This window comes from Plecotus auritus, assembly GCF_963455305.1.
Source record: "Plecotus auritus genome assembly, chromosome: 12".
Taxonomy (NCBI): domain Eukaryota; kingdom Metazoa; phylum Chordata; class Mammalia; order Chiroptera; family Vespertilionidae; genus Plecotus; species Plecotus auritus.
Window position 1 is genome coordinate 36,287,485 of NC_137778.1, and position 17,297 is coordinate 36,304,781.

The 17,297-nt window shown below is 37.3% G+C and overlaps 1 protein-coding gene across 8 annotated transcripts in view; it reads right to left on the reverse strand.

The window, feature by feature from the left end:
* Positions 1–2,511: 2,511 nt before the first annotated feature.
* Positions 2,512–17,297, reverse strand: part of SYCP1 (synaptonemal complex protein 1) — a 103,455-nt gene continuing 88,669 nt past the window's right edge. For 5 of the 8 annotated variants that reach the window (XM_080649152.1, XM_080649158.1, XM_080649155.1 and 2 more), the window contains 4 exons: positions 15,917–16,096; positions 8,294–8,437; positions 3,196–3,285; positions 2,512–3,105 (listed from right to left, as the gene is read on the reverse strand). In XM_080649152.1, coding sequence (XP_080505278.1) covers positions 2,968–3,105; positions 3,196–3,285; positions 8,294–8,437; positions 15,917–16,096 — 552 coding nt within the window. In that variant the 3' untranslated portion in view covers positions 2,512–2,967. The remainder of the gene's footprint in view (positions 3,106–3,195; positions 3,286–8,293; positions 8,438–15,916; positions 16,097–17,297) is intronic. The other 3 variants (XM_080649156.1, XM_080649153.1, XM_080649157.1) reach the window with 2 other exon arrangements.

Genomic DNA, 17,297 nt, shown 5'->3' on the forward strand with positions numbered 1-17,297 from the left:
AGTATAGTTAAAAAGCCCATCGTGTCAAAAGAATGAGAAGACACAGATTGGAGAAAATATTTGTAAAAGACGTATCAGGATTGTTATCCAAAATATACAAAGAACTCTTAAAACTTAACAACCTGATTTAAGAATGGACAAAAGGCCCTGGTTTGGCTCAGTGGGTAGAGCATCAGCCTGCGGACCAGAGGGTCCCAGGTTCGATTCCAGTCAAGTGCACATGCCCAGGGTTGCCGGCTCGATCCCCAGTAGGGGGCGTGCAGGAGGCAGACAATCTGATTCTCTCTCATCATTGATGTTTTTCTCTCTCCCTCTCTCTTCTTCTCTGAAATCAATAAAAAAATATATTTTTTAAAAAAGAATGGACAAAAGGCTGAAGAGATACCTCACCAAAGAAGACATACAGATGGCAAATAAGCATATGAAAAGATATTCCATATCATATGTCAGCAGAGAAATAAAAATTAAAACAATAAGATCCCACTATATACCTATTATAATAAACTCATGCTTGCATATGTAAAAATACAACTCACTAAATACATTATATCTATTATCAATCTACCATGGAGGGGGAAAAAGGATACCCTCTATGTTCCTCTCAAAGGTTACCAGGAGAGGGAATTTGGTGGAGGGGGACCCTGATGTGTATGGAGTAGAAGAGAGTAGGTAAGGGAGAGAGCAAAAGGGGGAAAAAGAGGGCACTAAGATTTTAGATGATTACATTTATGTATTGATGTAAATTATGTTTATGCATACAGAATTTAAGTCATTTTTTAAAACCAACTTTTCCCTTTCTTTTTTATTGCTTTTATAGGCCTCAAATTACTGATGTTTAAATGAAATGATCTTTTTAGTTACCTCCAACTCTAAAGTCTGATTTCATAACTTAAATAATGTTAAGTCTTATCTGTCTCCTGTTTGTCATTTCCTATTTCTAACCCACAGTTGACCTGCCCTGATTAAAGTTCTTGATGTACTACTAAAGCCTGTGGACTATTAATTATACTCAATTCAGGTTGCCTGAATTATGAATAATTTATTTCTAACCTTTATATCAACCAAAGCAACTTGCTCTTTGACATCATTAATTTTTACATTTACATGAAGGAGGAGACATTTTAGGAGTAGAATGATAAAGTTATGGATGTTTTTCTTAGGACAGGTATTAGATCTAATCTAAAAGTTTGGAACTTAAACTTTCAGTCTAAGAAATTTTCCCATCTCTCACCTGAACTACTTTAATAACTTTAAACATGCTGTTGGCTCCCAAATTTATACCACTGCCCTGGAATTGTCTCTAAACCAACTTACCATCTCTATTTGGATGTCCAATAGGCATTTCAAACCTAACATGTCCAAAACTAATTGAAGCTATCCTTGGTCCCTTTCTCTTTCTTATCACATCCCACATCTAATTTTCAAAATAAATCTAGAAGTTGACCACTTTACTCCCCTGCTGCTGTCACCCTTGCTCAAGTCACTTACCATCTCCCATATGCATTATTAAGCCTGTTTTCCGTTTTAATCTTTTGTCCCCTTTTCATAATGTTTTCAATATAGTGGTCAGAAAGAAAGATCCATAGGCTAAAACGTGAGTAAGAATGGCTCTTCTTTGCTCAAAAAAATCTACTGATTTCACATCTTATTCAGAGTAAAGCCAAAGCTCTTAAAGCAGCTTACAAGCACTACATACCCCGCACGCTCACCCTGTTAATTATCAAGCCTCTTCTCCTTCTACTCTCCCTTTTGCACACTATCCTCCAGCCACGGTGGCCTCCTTGCTGCTTCCCAGATATTTTAGGCACACCCCCACCTCTGGGCCTTTGTATTTCCTGTTCCTTTTGCCAAAAATATTTTCCCCACATAGCCAGACATATTATTCAATTGTCATTTTAGTGAGGGCCACCCTACATAAAATTTCAACCCCTTTCGTGCTCCCTAATACTTACTCTGCCCTGTCTTATTCCTCCTTGGCAATTACCATTAACTAATATACTGTATGTTTCATTTATTTATTCTGTTTATTGTCTATTTCCCTCACTAAAATGTAAGCTCTAGCTCTAGAAGAGCAGAGGGTTTATTTTGTTTTGCTCATGGTTGTATCCCAGTATCTAGAATTATGCTTCATCCTTAGGTAGACACTCCATAAATATTCAATAATGAATGTTGGATAAGTGAAGTAATTTAGGAAGTCATATTGGTATAGCCTTTTTTCAGCAACTAAAAAAAATTGTCTATTTTATAAACTAGGTAAAGCTGCTTCAGAACTGTAAACTTTGGATAAAATGAGCTCTAGATTTTAAAAAATGAATAGTATTATCAAAATTTTAATGATTAGCTGTCTATGAATGAGACTTATTAATATTTTACCCTCCTCAAAGAGTGAGTGTGATAGCTTGCAAGATGTTCTACTTCCATGAAATTCTAAAATCTTGTGCAACAGATACTTTTTTAAAAATCAGTTTATCCATCTGAAGTCTGAATTATCTGTCGGAGTCACATTAGAATAATCTGCCATTTGCAACAAAATCTGTTTATTAAACTTCCAATTTTTTTTCTTAAACGATACAGATAATTGATATTAAGTAGCGTTGCTATCTACAGAATCAAGGAGAAGCATTTATTTGCATTCAAAATATTTTAATAGTAAAGAATTAAAAGTAAATCTCAACAGTCTATTCCTAGCATTCAATGGCTAACTTTATAATTTGAAAACTTAGCCAAAACACTTTTCATGAATAACAAAAAAAGGTAAAAACAAAATAAAGTCATCTAATTACCTGAATACAATTTTTCAGATAACATGTAGTTATTTCACATTTATACCAAAATATAAAGAAACAAATAATGTATGCAAACATTAAAAAGCCTCAATTACAGAAAAAGTTTGGCTCTTTATAAAGTGAGAAAAAGTTAACTATAAATTTTGTTATTAGCCTCCTTAATCACACCGATTTTCTGAAATTAAACAAACAGCCTTCCTGCTTCCTTTAGTTTTTTTCTCCTATCCACTTTAGCAATTACAGCCCAACGGTCATCCCGCATTTTCCTCATAGCTCCAAACTTCGGCGCAGATCCAAGTGCTGTTAGAGATGAAGGGGTCTGAATTCAAAATAAAATCATAATATGTTTAATTAAAAAATTAAAGTCCAGCTTTTGAAATTTGCTTTCTGAAATAAATTTGTAAGTTACCTTTTTTGGTGTTCTGACACAAAAGTGAGAAGTTGTTGAATAATTATTCTTGCATAGATTTTTCAATTTCTCTTCCTCTGAAACCATGGTCTTAAAGAAAAATACAAAAATATAAATTGGGTATTGCCATCATAAATATTACATTATTACATTTTGTCTACATACCACGTATGAAGAGGAGGAGGAGGGAAAAGTGAAGGAGGAGGGGGGAAGAAAGAAAAGAGGGGAGAGAGAGGAAAAAGAAAAAAGAGACAAAAAAGAAGACTAAAGAAAGAAGACTATGACAAAATAGCCTCATTCTGCCAAAGACCTACATTTTGATCCTATTAACTATATTCCTGAAAGGTTATATAAAATACAAGCTGTGTGTGAATAGTATTTTTCTAACTTCTATTTCAGTTTCAGAGTCTTTTTATTACCACCTTCTCCTCCCCTTACTCCCCAGCCTACTTACACAACTCACACTTAAGTCCTATATAAGAAGCATTTATAATCACATAAAAATTAAAATATCAGTTATCAATTTATGAGTATTGTAATTCTCCCAAATAATACTAGCTAACACTTATTTAGTACTTTCTTTATGTCAGGCACTGTTGTTTTTTTTTAAAATATATTTTATTGATTTTTTTTATAGAGAGGAAGGGAGAGGGATAGAGAGTTAGAAACATCGATGAGAGAGAAACATCGATCAGCTGCCTCCTGCACACCTCCCACTGGGGATGTGCCCGCAACCAAGGTACATGCCCTTGACCGGAATCGAACCCGGGACCCTTCAGTCCGCAGGCCGACGCTCTATCCACTGAGCCAAACCGATCAGGGCAGTCAGGCACTGTTTTAAGCACTTTGCGTATTTTAATTAGTTTTAATATAATTTTGTGAAGTAGGTATACTATTATCCTCATTTTAAATAGGGGAGGAACTGAGACACAAACATTAAGTAACTTGCACAAGATTATACAGCTAGTTAGAGGTGGAACCAGGATTCAAATCCACGTAGGCTAGCTCCAAAATCAAATATAGATAGATAGATAGATAGATAGATAGATAGATAGATAGATATAGACAGATATAGATATAGATATATAGATATATATATAGATATAGATATAGACATAGAGAGATAGAGATAAAGAGAAACAGAAAGAGATAGATAGAGATAGAGATAGAGATAGAGATAGAGATATATAGATATTAATTGACTTCAGAGCAGAAGCGAGAGGGAGAGAGAGAGACAGAAACATCAATGATGAGAATCATTGATTGGCTACCTCCCACATGCCCCCTACTGGGGCTCGAGCCAGCAACCTAGGCATGTGTCCTGACTGGGAATCAAACCATGACTTCCTGGTTCATAAGTCAATGCTCAACCACTGAGCCACACCAGCCAGGCAGAATCCATTTTCTTAATGAATAAGCTACACAAATTTAGTCAGGTAGGCAATCAGTTCACATTATCTTTTCCTGCTCATTAAAGTCACATTTAGCAAAAACTTCAGAGGATGGATGAAAAATATTCATGTTTTCATGAATCCTAAGATTTTAGCAGAATTCAAAGTCATAAAGAATTATCTATTTGGATATGTTCAAAACCAATATGCACCAACTGACCAGCTTGAAAAAGAGAAATTATTTTGAAAGTATGTTGTAAACTACCATTAAAACTCTACTTAGTGCACAGTAACTGATCATTCATTACTGACTAACCATATGAAAATAATAATTTAACCCAACTTGGAACAACAAAACCTTGTCTGTCCTTGTAATTCGATAGCAGTCATCTTTTCATGCTCTTATCAACCATTTTTATATTTGTATGTCTTGGACAAATGTCTAATCAAGTCCTTTGCCCATTTTTTAATTGGGTGGTTTTTGTCATTATCGCATGGCAGTTCCTTATGTACTCTGGATATTAACCCCTTGTCAGATATAAGATTTGCAAATATTTTCTCTGATTCTTTAGCTTGTCTTTTCAGTTTTTTAATATTAGTGACCTTAGATGCACATAAAGTTAATTTTGATGAAGTCCAATTTATTTATTCTTTTCTTTTCTTACCTGTGCTTTTTGGTACCATATCCATAAAGTCAATGCCAAATTCAATGTCTTTAAGATTTCCCCCAATGCTTTCATCTAAGAGTTTCAAGAGTTCTAGCCCTTACATTTGGGTGTTAGGTTCATTTTGAGTCAATTTTTGTGTAAGGTAAGAGTCCAACTTCATTCTTTTGCATACAGATTTCCTAGCACCATTTGTTGAAAAAACTGTCCTTTCCCCCATTGAATGTCAAAAATCAATTGACTATATATGTGAGGATTTATTACTGGGCTCTCTATTTTATCACACTGGTCTATATCTGTCCTTATGACAGTACTATGTAACTTTAATTATTGGCTTTTGTAGTCAGTTTCAAAGTCAAGAACTGTTGAGTCCTCCAATGTTACCTTTCTTTTCCAAGATTGTATAATATGAATTTCAGTATTAGCTTTTCCATTTCTGCCAAAAAGACCGTTGGAATTTTTATAGCGATTATATTGAATCTGTGGACTGCTTTGGTAGTATCAATATCTTAACAATTATAAGTCTTCTTATCCATGAACACAATTTTTTTCCATTCCTTTAGGTCTTCTTTAATTTCTTTCAGCAATGTTTTATAATTTTCAGTGTATCATAAGTCTTTCACTTTCTTAGGTACATTTGTTCCTAAGTCTCTTTTTGTATTTTAGATGCTATTATAAATGGAATTGTGTTTTTTTATCCATTGCTAGTGTATAGAAACATAAATGATTTTCATGTGTAGATTTACATGGAGTCATGACAGTCTCTTCAATAAATGGTGCTGGGAAATTTGGTAAGATACATGCAAAAAAATGAAACTAGATCACCAACTTACACCATACACTAAAACAAACTCAAAAATGGTTAAAGGACTTAAATGTAACATGGGAAACCATAAAAATCTTAGAAGACTCCATAGGCAGCAAAATATCAGACATATGTTGTAGCAATATCTTTACCAATACAGCTCCAAGGACAATGGAAACTAAGAAAAAAATAAACAAATGGACTACATCATAATCAGAAGCTTCTGCACAGCAAAAGAAACCATCAACAAAACAAGAAAGCCCACTGCATGGGAGAACATATTTGCCAATGCTATCTCAGATAAGGGTTTAATCTCCAAAATTTACAGGGAACTCATACAACTTCACAAAAGGAAGATAAACAATCCAATAAAAAAAATGGGCAAAGGACCTAAATAGACACTTTTCCAAAGAGGACATACAGAAGGCCAAGAGACATATGAAAACATGCTCAAAGTCACTAATCATCCGAGAGAGACAAATCAAAACAACAATGAGGTACCATCTCACACCTGTCAGAATAGCTATCATCAATAAATCAACCAACGACAAGTGCTGGTGAGGATGCGGAAAAAAAGGAACCCTCGTGCACTGCTGATGGGAATGCAGACTGGTGCAGCCACTGTGGAAAACAGTATGGAGTTTCCTCAAAAAGTTAAAAATGGAACTCCCATTTGACCCAGTAATCCCACTTCTAGGACTATATCCCAAGAAACCAGAAACACCAAAGGATATATGCACCCCTATGTTCACAGCAGCACAATTTACAATAGCTAAGATTTGGACACAGCCTAGGTGCCCATCAGCAGATGAGTGGATTAAAAAACTGTGGTACATCTACACAATGGAATACTATGCTATGCTGCTATAAAAAACTTTTACCACTTGCAACAGCATGGATGGAACTAGAGAGCATTATGCTAAGCAAAATAAGCCAGTCGGAGAAAGATAAATATCACATGATCTCACTCATATGTGGGATATAATGATCAACATAAACTGATGAACAAAAATAGATCCAGAGACAAGGGGCAGGGAAGGGGGGCAGTTAGAGATCAACCAAAGGACTTGTATGCATGCATGTTGGCATAACCAATGGACACAGACACTGGGGCAGTGGGGTCTTGCCCTCGGGGTTGGAGGGGCCAGGGGGGTCAATTGAGGAAAAAGGACACATATGTAATACTTTAAACAATAACAAAAAAACTGCTAAGAGAAATATCTTCCTTAAGCAGGCCATCTTTAATACATTAACTCTTTAAAATCGATAATGTTACCGTTGTCAACCAATACCTTGATATAGATTTCAACCAATAAGTGGAGTAAAATAAAGGAGAATGTAAGGAACACATATAATATGCAAAATCAAGAGGGTCCCTGAATAACAAATTTGGCTGCAGCAATATTAAAAATATTTACCCACTTTTTTTTTTTAAATCTTCACCCGAGGGCCTGCTTATTGATTTTAGAAAGATAGAAAGCAGAACAGAGGGTAGGGGAGGGGAACCACTCACTGATGGTTGCCTCCCATATGCACCCCAACTGAAGATGGAACCCACAGACAGGTATGTGACCTGACCAGGAATTGAACCTGCAACCTTTTGGTGTATGGGACAATGTTCCAACAAACTGAGCCACATCGGCCAGGGCCTAACCTTCCTTTCTTCTTTTTGTTAATTCCACCTGAGGATCTTTTTCCATTGATTTTTAGAGAGAGTGGAAGAGAGAGGAAAAGACAGAGAGAAACATCGATTTGAGGAAAAACACATTGATTGGTTGCCTCCTGCACGAGCTCTGACCAGGGCCTGGGCCAGGGAGGAGCCTGCAACCAATGTACATGCCTTTGACCACAATCAAACCCAGGACCCTTTGGTCCATAAGCCGATGCTCTACCCACTGAGCAAAACTGGCTAGGGCTAACCTTTCTTTTTTTTTAAAGAAAAAGAAAATGCAGTAAAAGCTCCTTTATAACACTGTTGGAAAACAACATGGTTAATTATTTCAAATGCAACCATGTTTTATCAAGTATTTCATAATGCCATGTTTTCTAAAATTTAGAGAAATTATTTGAACCCTAATATCTTCAAAATGCTATAAAAGCATAGGATTCTGTTATAATAAAGTTCTACTGTATTTAGTATTGATAAATAATATTATGATAGATATTTCTTTATCAAGAAATAAATTACACAATAATGTAAACAAATAATAAATACTGATTATCTGCAATGTGTTTACCAGAAGATCAGCAGATTCTGAACTATCTGAATTAATATCAAACTCAAAGACCATTTTTCTCTTTTTAGTATTTTCTTCAATGGGTGCATTCTTGTTTTCTCTTGGCTGGATTTTCAGTTTCGTTGGTGTCTTCACAGTATATGCCTACCCAAAAAGAAAAACAACACATTATCCCGTCAAATAAAGCATATGTTGTTAACAAAGGCAAGTTGAGTCTTTAGTAATCAATAACTCTCCATTATTGTTGGCATGTTTATGAAGTATAAATTTTGAATAAGAATTTAATTTAGATGTTCTCGGTAATAAAACTTTTATAACTTTCTTCAAAAAAATATACAATAGTGAACTTTCTCTTTCCTTGAACTTACTGAAGAAGATATTAGAGGGTGGCAAGGGAGAGAGTGAAAGGAAGAGAAAAAAACACTACAGTTTTAACTATCACCAATCTTAAGAGGGACTTTAATTTTTCTAGCAATTATTAAAACCAAAGAACTGAGTGAGCACTGCTCTCTCAACAAAAATCCTTATTTATAAGAAAATAAGTTTGCCAATTTTTTGTTGGTAAAGTAATTCACATTAGTCAATGTTTATTATTCCATATTGCCCTATAAGTTTTATAATTTTTAAAAAGTATATAAAGGCCAGCGAAATCAGCAAAAATGAGAGTAAGAAGCTCTAAAAATTCGCTCTCTCATAAAGCAAAGAAAATACTGATAAAAATGGTGTCAGCTTTTTCAGATCTCTTTGAATTAACCAAAGCTTGCCAAAACCTGGAGCTATTTTCCATTAACTTTTCCTTGTCCCATCCTCTGCCCTCCAGCTCTATGTTACCCTTAAAAAATAACAGCCCACATTCGTGGTCCAGCCTGGCAGCCATAGACAGAGCAAAACAGAATTAGGGGTTCTTTCAAAGCTGTATTCCCAAAGGGCTGTCCTTATTTGACTTGTATAGTTGTTCTCTGGAAGACCTCACTTACAAGGCAGTTTTGTTTTTTTAAAAAACAAATATTTTATTGATTTTTTACAGAGAGGAAGAGAGAGGGATAGAGAGTCAGAAACATCGATGAGAGAGAGACATCGATCAGCTGCCTCCTGCACGCCCCCTACCGGGGATGTGCCCGCAACCCAGGTACACGCCCCTGACCGGAATCGAACCTGGGACCCTTCAGTCCACAGGCCAACGCTCTATCCACTGAGCCAAACCGGTCAGGGCAAGGCAGTTTTCTTTTTGACCTGACTCAGAGCTCACTCAGTAAAAAAAACTTTCAACTTGGTGTGTGGGGGTTAGGGAGCAGCATTTCTCAAAAACAATTACAGGCAAGTGTTTTAACTTAGCAGCTCACTGAGACAAGGACTATCAGTTGGGGTAAATGATAAATTACACAAAAATTTAGGAGTACAGCTTGTAAATGATATGTCCAAAGGATTTTTGGAAAGCTCTGACATACTCCTGAAAATATAAAAAGCCATGCACATGCATAGGGCTATGAGTAGCGCAGTAAAGACCTGAAAAGGCCCTAAGCTCTTACCTCTGTCAGATCTTGAGGGTCTGCACAAGCAGGAATTGAAGGCTAAGGCTGAGTTGTCAACTATCTAGCTGAGTGTTAAAGGCATGCCCTAACAAATAGTCCATGGCAAAGTTTGGGAGATTTGTTGGTCCAAGCTTTTAAGGAGATATCTGTTCAAACATTATCTGAACATAAAGCTAACCAAGTAGAGACTTCAATGGAACTAAAAGAATATAAACTTTACAGGATTAGTTTAGAAAGGTCACTAAACAAACAATAACAACTATGACAAGCAGAAGCAACAACAAACCCAGAGGAGAGGGTAGAATCTGATTCCCAGAGCTCACATTATATTATTTTTAATGTTCAGATTTCAAGAAAAAAATGAGACATGCAAAAAAAACCAAACACAACAGAAATTATGGCCCTTACATGGGAGAATGAGGGAACAATCAACAGAATCTATCTCTAAGGAAGCCTAGTCATTGGACTTTGTAAATATGTTATTTTTTTAATTTTTTTCTTTATTTTTAATGTTGACACTATTACAGATGTCTTCCTATTCTCCCTATTTGGCCGCCTCCACCCAGCTACCCCTTTCCTCGGGCCATCACCATACTGTTATTGTCTGTGTCTATGGGTTATGCATATATGTTTTTTTGGCTAATCCCTTCACCTTCTTTCATCCAGTTCTCTCTTAGGACTGCTTTCATTGTGTTCCATAGGATTTGGACTGTTGTGTATTCATTTTCATTTGTCTCAAGATAATTTCTGATTTCTTCCTTAGTTTCATATTTTACTATGCATGTTTTCCATTTGGCTGTTCCTGAATTGTGTCCTTTATAATGAACTGGAAATAGTGAGTAATATCCTTAGTACTGAGAGTCATACTAGCAAATTGAGGAGGGGGTTATAGGAACCCGCAATTAATAGCCAGCTGGTCAGTAGTACAAATGGTGGCAAGCCAAGACTGAGACTGGCATCTGAAGTGGGAGCCTTGTGGGATTGAGCCCTTAATCTGGGGGGTCTACATTAAGTCCAAATAGATAGTGTCAGAATGGAATCAAATTGTAGGACACCCAGTTAGTGTCTGGAGAGTTGGAGAACTGAAATGTAAGGAAACACACACATACATTTTGTATCAGAGTAAAAACAACTCAGGCAGTATCTATTAAGATGGAATGCATTATGCATAAGCCTATAACCCAACAATTTCACTCCTAGAGACATATCCAACCTACATGCTAAGACTAAGTTCTAGAATGCATACATGTTAAGTACTAGAATTTTTATAGCAACACTATACATAAAACCCAATCTGGAAACTACCCAAATGTCTATTAACAATACAATAGAAAAACTGTGGTGCAGACACACAATGAAATACTATATAGAAATAAAACTAATATACAACTTCAAGCAACAATATCGATGAACCCACAAACATAATATTAAGTGGAAAAAAAAGCCAAAGCAAAAAATATATAGTTCTATTTATAGAAAATGCAAAAACAGATAATACACCTAATATTAGAAGTTGGAACTGTGTAGGAAATTACCTCAATTGGCTAGAAGAATTAAATGTCAGAAGATATGCCATCTCATTATAGTACTGAAGTTTTATATTAATACTTTTATCTAACCTATACTCATGTATAGATTATTAAAAGTTTTAAAATGTAACTGATTACTCAGTATGTGATCAATCATTGTCTTTTTTAATTAAAATGTATATTTCTAATCATATTTTATAAAGCTGAGAGAATTGGTTGCATATTTATTTTCCTGAAGGTATTTTTAAGATAAAGTTTCATAATGGCAAGTAAACTTTGCACATCTATGTAGTCTGGTAAGTACTGTCACATTTGAAAATCATGTATATTGTAACTGGTTTTCTACAAAACTAGAGGAGGCCCAGTGCATGAAATTCATGTATGGAGGGAGGTCCCTTAAACTGCCTGCACCCTCTCCAATCCACGACCCCCCGGGAGATGTCCAACTGGACTGGCAGTCAGACATCCCTCTCACAATCCGGGATCGCTGACTCCTAACTGCTCGCTTGCCTGCCTACCTGATCACCCCCAACAATCTCTGCCTATAGGCCTGATTGCCCCTAACTGATCCCCTGCCGGCCTGATCACCCCTAACCACCTCCGCCTGCAGCCTGATCACCCCCTAACTGCTCCCCTGCCGGCCTGATCACCCCTAACTGCCCTCCCCTGCCAGCCTGATAGCCCCTAACTGCCCTCCCCTGTCGGCCTGATCGCCCCCTAATTGCTCCCCCCTGCCAGCCTGATCGCCCCTAACCTCAGCTCCTGCCACTGTGGCTTTGTCTGGAAGGACGTCTGGAAGATGTCCGGTCTAATTAGCATTACTAGTATAGATATTGAATAGTAGAAATTGTATAATTAATCATGTAATTAAAAGTATTACTGAAAAAAAAGTTGGCCTAGGGGGAGGGCTAGTAACTGGAAGAGGGAATAAGAAGCTCTTCTGAGGTGATAACATTTCATGTTTTAATCTGAGTGATAGTTACAAGGTTATGTTTGGTTTTATAAAAATTCATCAAGTTGCATTCTTCTTTCATATATTTCAATTAAGTTTTTTAAAGTAAGGTAATTCTTTAATAGAAATCATTTCATATTCTAAATAATATAGTAGTAAATACAACAAAATAGCTTTATATAAAAGCCTCTCTAAGCTATGTAAATTAATTTTCATAACTTCTGTGAGTTGGATAATCTATAATAATTAAAACATAATATGCTAATTAGACCAGACAGCGGTAAGACTTTTCGGATGAAGCCGGGGCTGCAAAGGCTGAGGCAAGCTGCCGAGGCTGCAAGGGCTGAGCCCCTTGCACAAATTTTGTGCATCGGGCCTCTTGTGTGTGTGTGTGTGTGTGTGTGTGTGTGTGTGTGTGTGTGTGTATATATATGTATATATATAACTGGATATGAGTGGAACTCTTCCTTTTGCTCTGGAATTGTCAACAGGGGCACATAGCTGAGGGGGAAAGTGCTAGTAACAGATATTCTAAACTAAGTGACCTATAATTAAGGCCAGATCCTTCTCTGGGGCTTACTAAAAAGTGTTTTACGTAAAAGCAAGCCCTACAATCACCAAACAACTTCCTTATTCCCAGTTATATTAAGGAAATTGGGAGAGAAAGACATAATATTTTAGCTTAGAGGAGTAGAGACGGGTGGAGATACTTTTCCCCTCAACTCCCAAGACAAGTGAGGAAATAACTTTTTTTTTTTCTTTTCCTGCACCCTTGGTAGTATTTTTTTTTAATTTAATAAATCTTTATTGTTCAGATTATTACAATTGTTTCTCCTTTTTCCCCTCATAGCTCCCCTCCACCCGGTTCCCACCCCACCCTTTGCCCTTACCTCCCCCAACACTGTCCTCATCCGTAGGTGTATGATTTTTGTCCAGTCTCTTCCTGAACCTCCCCTTTCCCTTTTCCCCCTGAGAATTATCAGTCCACTCCCTTTCTATGCCCCTGATTCTATTATATTCACCAGATTATTCTGTTCCTCAGATTTTTAATTCACTTGATTTTTAGGTTCACTTGTTGATAGATATGTATTTGTTGTTCATAATTTTTATCTTTACTTTTTTCTTCTTCCTCTTCTTAAAGAATACCTTTCAGCATTTCATATAATACTGGTTTGGTGGTGATGAACTCCTTTAGCTTTTTCTTATCTGTGAAGCTCTTTATCTGACCTTCCATTCTGAAAAATAGCTTTGCTGGGTAGTCTTGGTTGTAGGTTCTTGCTGTTCATCACTTTGAATATTTCTTGCCACTCCCGTCTGGCCTGCATGGTTTCTGTTGAGAAATCAGCTGACAATCGTATGGGTGCTCCCTTGTAGGTAATTAACTGTTTTTCTCTTGCTGCTTTTAATATTCTCTCTTTGTCTTTTGCTCTTGGCATTTTAATTATGATGTGTCTTGGTGTGGTCCTCTTTGGATTCCTTTTGTTTGGGGTTCTGTGTGCTTCCTGGACTTGTAAGTCTATTTCTTTCACCAGGTGGGGGAAGTTTTCTGTCATTATTTCTTCCCATAGGTTTTCAGTATCTTCCTCTCTCTCTTCTTCTGGCACCCCCATAATTCTGATGTTGGTATGCTTGAAGTTGTCCCAGAGGCTTCTTACACTATCTTCAACTTTTTGGATTCTTTCTTTTTTTTGCTTTTCCGGTTGAGTGTTTTTTGCTTCTTTGTATTTCAAATCTTTGACTTGATTCTTGCGTTCCTCTAGTCTGCTGTTGGGTCTCTGTATAATATTTTTTATTTCAGTCAGTGTATGTTTAATTTCTAGTTGGTCCTTTTTCATATCTTCGAGGGTCTCGTTATATTTATCGGCCTTTTCTAGGATATTCTTGAAGAGCCTTATAACCGTGGTTTTGAATTCTATATCCAGTCGTTTGTTTTCCTCCATTTCTTTCGTTTGTGATCTGTTTCTTCGTCTCCCCATTTTTCACTGCTTTGCTGAGTTGGTAGAGTAGCTTTGTGTGCTAGGTTTCCTATATGGCCCAGTGGGTCGGCCTCCCCAGTTAACCTGAGATGGACACTCTTGGTGCACCCCTTTGTGGACTGTGTGTACAGCCTTGCTGTAGTTAAGTATTGATTGTTGTTGGTATCACTTGGAGGAATTGACCTGCAGGCCAGTTGGCTGTGAGGATCAGCTGTGTCTACGCTGGGAGATTTTCGGTGCTGGAGACAGCCTTATAGGATTAGCCTTGCCAGATTGCAAAAGCCTCTGTGCTCAGCTTAGAAGGGGTGGAGTCTCAGGGTGGGGCAGACAGTCTTGGCTTCCCATCAGCCCTGCCCTTGCGCAAGTCTCCAGACCTCTGCCTTCCACAGTTCCCGAGTTTCCGCCTTACAGTCCAGATTTCCCCGGTAAGAGCGTGGGTCCCCAGGGGCTCGCCCAGAACTGCGGTTCAGTGCAGTTGGAACTGCAGTTCAGTGCAGTCGGAACTGGGGTTCAGTGCAGTCAGGAGCTTTTGACTCCCTTCCGCTAGGGATAGCCTGTGGTAACCTCTGCAGTCAGTCTTTGTGCACACTCGTGCCTCCAGACCCCTGCCGCCGCGGCTCCCCTGAGTCTCCAAGTCTCCGTGTGCCTTTCTCTCTACCTGACAGCCCAAACTCTCCCTGTATGAGCCTGGGTCCACAAGGTTTCGCCCAGAACTGGGGTTCAGTGCAGTCGGGGGCTTCCTTCCCCCTCCCGCCAGAGAAAGCCAGTCAGGCACTCCGCCGCCCTTCCTCCCTGTGTGCGCGTGTCTCCGTACCTCAGCTCTTTGCCGCTCCTTCTCCGTGAGATTTCCTCTTTCCTTCTAGTTGTAGAGTTTCCACTCAGCCAGCTTTCCTGTGGTTCTGGATGGTGTCCGTTCTGTCTTTTAGTTGTAGTTTTGAAATTGTTGTGCGGGGCAGCAGTTTAGGTGCTCACCTATGCCGCCATCCTGGTTTCTCCAGGAAATAACTCTTAACAGCAGCCTTATAAAGACTAGGTGTGCCTTCAAGGTGAGGCTGGCATCTCACTCCCTAGTCAGATATAAACCTAGGCAAAAAATTAGTTTATCTGTCTCTATGTCTGGCTGAGCAGAGTAAAAAGAAATCAGAGAGATGGGTGGCAGAGAAGAGAGGGAGAGATCAGAAGTAGAGCATTCTACACTGCCATTTATCATGGAAAGAATGAATGAATTCCCCATCAATTATTTGAACATGTGGAAGGCAGATAGAATTGAGCTACTTTGCTAGCAGCACCTGCTCCATGAGCGCTGATGGCTCAGTAAAGAATCCAGCAGCAAGAAGATGTGGAGGTAACTTGGGGTAACACTGGAAAATGTCAACTCAGAACCAGTTTTCCACATCAGGGACCTATGCATTGGTGAGCTAGAAAGTTATGAAAGCTGCCAAGATGCCATTAAGTTGTGGACAGTGACAGAAAAACACACACACATTTCATGTTGGTATCACAAAAAATTAAAACTTTTAAGAAATTGGTTTTATATCTACTAGTATGTCTGATACTAGATATGTGATATGTAACACCAAACTGTCTTTTTAATTAAAAAAGTTACTACTTTTTTTGAAACTTTACCAACCAACCTTTGGTAACGATTCAGATAAAGCACTTTTGGCAGGTGTCCTCAGACTGTCTTTTTTTTCTTTGGGTTTGCCATAATCAGCTGATGTGAAGTTTCGAGATATATTTTGTGAAGGAGCTGCTTTAGGATCAAATTTCCGATAACTGGTTGTAAGTGTTTCTGATAAAGATGTCTGTATTTTCTGTATTAGACAACAGAAATGAATAAAATCATCGTTAAATGTCATTTTAATTACAGTGTAGCAACTAGTAGAAATAACACAGGAATAAACTAAAATTTACCCCCAAATTTATTATTGATTAAATAACTTTGAATAAATTACATACTGATTAAATTAAATAATTAATTCATTTTTTGTCACTTTATTTTCCTATTTAAGATGAAAATGGTATCTGCCCCTTCCTGTCTTCAGGGAGCTGCTATGAAAACAAAGAAGATATCTCAACTCTATCTGATCAAAAACTGAGGCTTCTATAAAGAAAAATCTCTATTCCTGGGGGGCAAAATGCCTTAGTCCATGGTTCATTCTAATAGTGTAAAAACTAGAGGGCAATTTATTCTCATTTCCATTCATTCTCTTTTAAGCTTTCATATCTTCTCTTATCTATTAATAAATGTCAGCTTTTTCCTATCCACCAACCTCACTCACCTCAAAAAAAAAATGGGGGAACAAAAATCATGATAGCAAAGAACTAGAGAAATTATCAGGAAAAAAATGATACAGTAGCTATTTGCTTTAACTCTGAAAATAAATTGCAAATTTACTCTAAATACTTAGATATTATTTCACTCAATTTATTTGGTTTCCTTCTCTCTACCTTTATAGATCTTTCCCTCAGCACCTGATCTAGCTTTCCAGTAAAAGCTAGTAACAATAGCTGCTTTAGTGGAACCCTATGTGAAACTCATGCCTGTAACTTACTATTTAACCACTTTTGTTGGTCACCATCATATCCATGAACACAATCAAGACAACCACTCACAAGAAAGAATGAAGCGCACACACAACAACAAAAAGGTGGGGGAGGCTACACTTTCAAAAGGTTGGTGGTTGAATCTGCAGTGAGAATAGATCATTATTCAAATTAGGAGGGTACAGGATACAGGGTGCAGGATGATGACATGACCACAAGGTCTATAAAAAACACTAAAATAGGAGTCAAGTATGCTCTTTTCTCCAGGAACTTTTACTACTTTACAAGGTGATTTTAACCCAATCATTAAGTATCTCCAGGCTTAAATTTATCCATTTATATAATAAAGGAGCTAAATAAGGTGATTTGTAAGTTTCTTGACTAGCCTTAGTGATCTCACTTTATAGTCCTTTTTCCAGTATGTATGAATCTTTTTTTTAAAAAAATATATTTTATTGATTTCTTACA